General features: G+C 32.6%; 1 protein-coding gene across 1 annotated transcript; it reads right to left on the bottom strand.

Moving 5' to 3' along the window:
* Window positions 1-1,424: 1,424 nt before the first annotated feature.
* Window positions 1,425-3,720, bottom strand: LOC107423799 (cathecol O-methyltransferase 1). Its single transcript, XM_048478746.2, has 4 exons — window positions 3,119-3,720; window positions 2,216-2,526; window positions 1,970-2,034; window positions 1,425-1,857 (listed from the first exon to the last, which is right to left on the bottom strand). Exons 1-4 carry the CDS (start codon window positions 3,571-3,573, stop codon window positions 1,561-1,563), a joined length of 1,128 nt encoding a protein of 375 aa, XP_048334703.2. The 5' UTR covers window positions 3,574-3,720; the 3' UTR covers window positions 1,425-1,560.

Below are 3,720 nucleotides of genomic sequence, written 5' to 3'. Positions count from 1 at the left end.
TTCAATTTATTAATTTTTTTGTTAGTCAATTTTGAAATTAGATTAATGTGAAATGAATTATAAAATAAAAGTCTGCTGTGAAAAATTTTAAATTTGAAAACTAAATGGGTAAATCTAACCTAAGAATAGGTATTAACGTGCAATTAAACATTTTTTGTTTTGAAAAAAAGATGAAAAGAATGACGTGTAAATTACAAAAAGATGGCAACTGATGGTAAATAACTGACAATCAACTTACTTTAGGTTCAGTTTGAATTTTCTCAATCTTATTATGGTTAAAACTTAGAAAGAAGCATTAACTTCAATTACATGGCAGAGAAAAAAATTAAATCACTTGAAGAACTCCATATACCCAGGAGGATGAGACATTACATTCAAATCTGACGCTACTAAATCCAGAAAAAAGACAAAGTAGCGACATGTTTTAACAAAACGCAACTTGTCTTTTTATCTTCTCTCACGGCATCCGAACGAACAACTTCCAATCGCTTATGGTGTCGTGCTTGAGATCCACTTGTTTAGGAGGATTTTAGTTGCGTGGAGGCGGCACCGGCCATATGTCCAAAATGAGACTTTAATCATAAATATATGAATTTTTTTTATTATTATTATTACATAAAAAGTCAACAGAAAGAATTTGTCGAACACTTTGTTGAAGATTAAAATGTAAAAAATAAAAAATAAAAAAGTTTATTGAATATTCCCTTTAAAAAGTTGACTCCATAAATGTGCCAAATTGTCCATTTCTTTTATCTCAGGTTAATTTTATTAATTCAAATGGATAATTAATACCATTACTCTCCAAGTATCATTCATAAAAAATTCTGCGGAATACATTTTTCATATTCCAAAAGAATTGGGAATTAGTAGGAAAATATTTTGTTACAAAACCTAACTAATATTAGAATATGTAGAATTTGCCATCTATAAATTTATTATTTTATTCAAACTTATTTCTTCTTTCTGGAAAAAAAAAAAAAAAAGGTATTTCTAGCTACTTCACCTATATATATATATATATATATATATATAATTGTAAAACTTACAATTTTGTTAATTTTACTTAACAGTATATGATTAAATTAAACATGCAAAATTTTGAAATATTGATGTCTCAAATCTCATTAGTATAAGGTTCATATATAAAACTACTAGACTACTTGGCCTTTATACTGAAAGCAAAGATTCTTCTTTGTTGTACAAAGTTGATATAGAAGACCAAAAAAAAAAAAAAAAAAAAAAAAAAAATCCAAAAAATGATCAGAGTGAAAAATAAAATTGCTTGGTGAAAAGTTTCAATTTTTTGGCTTTATAATTGATTTATTTGAGTTCCTTTTAAATTAAAGTTGTTTTTAAAGATGAATGTATGGAATATGTCAATTGCAAAGAGGAGGCGATTGACGGTAACTTAGACGAGAAACAACTTTTATTTCAATTTGAAGTCTGTAAAATCTTATTATGGATTAATTTTTTGGAAAGAAGCATATATTAGCTTCAATTACAAGGAGCAGAGCAAGAAATAAAATTGAAAGCATTTTCATAAGTAGAGAGGTTGTGGCTCTACTTAAAGAACTCCATAACCCAAGAGGGAGAGACACAGCATTCAAATCTAACGCCACCAAATCCAGAAGCAGTTGCCAGAGCAAGGAATTCTTGTTCGGTCCTCTCCTTCCCTCCTGGGTTTTGAGTCATCATAACCACATTGGCTTGGGAGATGCTTTTCACTGCAGCACTTGTCTCCAGCTTTACTGGAAAAACTGAATCCACAACAATCACTTTTCCGCTTTCTGGAATTGCCTTGTAGCAGTTTTTCAACAACTTTATGCATTTCTCATCGCTCCAATCGTGAAGAATCCACTTCTCAGAATTGACAATATTTCATTAATTGTAGGACAGTCAGACCAACCAAATATACTATATACATATAATGGTTAATTTGTAGGAAATTTGCAAAACTAATTATTATTACCTTCATGAAAATGGCATCCCCGCTTGGGACACTTACAAACATATCTCCTCCTACATGTTCCACGCCTACAACATATACATCAAAAAAGTAAAAAATAATAAAATAAAGCCTACTTTAATTTCTATATGAGAATTATAAAAAAAGTTTATGATATGTAGCAAATTCAGAAGAATCAATACAAGATTAATGATAGACTTTGTAAACCAAAATTTTCATACATACATACATATATATATATATATATACCTGGATAAGAAGGGGCATGTTTAATGACATGAGGCAAGTCGAAATTAATGCCCTTGATATGTGGGAATGTAGAAGTGATACTCTTAAGGGTCACCCCAAAACCACCACTAACATCGACCAATTGTTTGATGTGCTCAAAACCCTTGTAAACCTCGAGTATCTGCTTAATAGCAATAGTAGTGTGATTGTACATTGCAGTGTTCAAAACCTGATTGAATCTGGGGTCCACTTCTGGATACTCAAAAGCGTGCATTCCATAAACCCTGTTGAATGGTATTCCACCTTGAAGAATTGCATCTTTCAATTGGGACCTGTGTTTTGTGAAACATTAGTTTTATAAGAATTAGGTAAAATCTTTTATTATTATTTATTTAAAACAAATGTGTAGGAGATGGAATATTTATCTATTTTTTTTTTTTTTTTTTAACTAAACAATAAAGTTATTCACTGGACTCTAACCGGATATGATAATAAAACAAAGTAAGCATAGGACAAAGAGTTGACTTGAGAACCTAGATTTCCGTTAACAACAATCACACCACCAAAACTCGTCTTAAATTAACTTTAACTGGAAATATAGGTCAAACTTAATGATTCAAATCATCCGGAAAGTGTTAAGTTTGACGGCTTGCAATAATCCTAGTTAAAACAAACTAATTAACTGGGAAACATGACCTACAAAGCTTGTTGAGCTTCGATCCATCAAGCTAGTAGATTACGTGATTGTTAAACTAGAAGATGTGTTTGGACCATGAATCACTACGTGATTGTTAAGATTCAAAACAATGGAATGATCGATTCTGATAACACAAAAAAGAAAAGATCAATATTGAACAAAAAAACTAACCAAGTTGTGAATGAACAACCAAAAAAATAATTAAAAAAAAAAAAGACAGCGCAGACCAGCTAGCTAAGAAGACTTTATCTTGTGTAAGCGACATCAAGGGGCCCAATGAAACACCATCTTTGTTGGTGACAAAGAACCTGGACACTGGGGCAAGACTGTATCGCCTCTGCAACTGCAAAGAGCCATCAATTTTATTATTGTTATCATCAGCAACCACAGAGCAGTTGAGGACAGAGTGGCAGGCCAAGAGCCTAAGGATGGAGTCCAGCATGGTGGGTGCGTCAGGGTTGTTGGTACCCAACTGGGCTGCAATCTCTGCTGGGGAAAGCTTTGCCTTTTCACCTGCTTTGCCTATGATATCGAATACGCCAAGCTCGATAGCGCATAGCAGTGACATGGGCAGTGCAGAGGAACCCACCAGCTGCAATGCATAGGAGAAGATTTCTTCTTCTTCCCTGGTATCATGGTCATGGTCTCTTAGATTGTTTTCTATTTCCAATGAGGATGCCATTAAAACTTAGAACTGAGATTTACTCAAATATGCTTGGAAGAAGAGGAAGAGGAATTGCTAACGCTTATAAGAGCACAAGATTAGTGGTTGGTGATATATTAAGCATATGTTGCTGCTGGGATGGACTTTTTATATCGGAATGAGATC

This window comes from Ziziphus jujuba, chromosome 7 (assembly GCF_031755915.1).
Source record: "Ziziphus jujuba cultivar Dongzao chromosome 7, ASM3175591v1".
In the NCBI taxonomy this organism is placed as follows: domain Eukaryota; kingdom Viridiplantae; phylum Streptophyta; class Magnoliopsida; order Rosales; family Rhamnaceae; genus Ziziphus; species Ziziphus jujuba.
The sequence above is the reverse complement of the archived record's forward strand: the minus strand, read 5'-3'. Positions and strand labels throughout refer to the sequence as shown.

What these genes read in the sequence shown, in the direction of transcription:
- LOC107423799 (XM_048478746.2), bottom strand. Translation starts at nt 3,573, where the DNA reads ATGGCATCCTCATTGGAAATAGAAAACAATCTAAGAGACCATGACCAT. An exon ending in AAAGTCTTCTTAGCTAGCTG is followed by an intron (nt 2,527 to 3,118) that starts GTCTGCGCTGTC and finishes CACAAAACACAG; the next exon opens with GTCCCAATTGAAAGATGCAA. An exon ending in ACATGCCCCTTCTTATCCAG is followed by an intron (nt 2,035 to 2,215) that starts GTATATATATAT and finishes TATATGTTGTAG; the next exon opens with GCGTGGAACATGTAGGAGGA.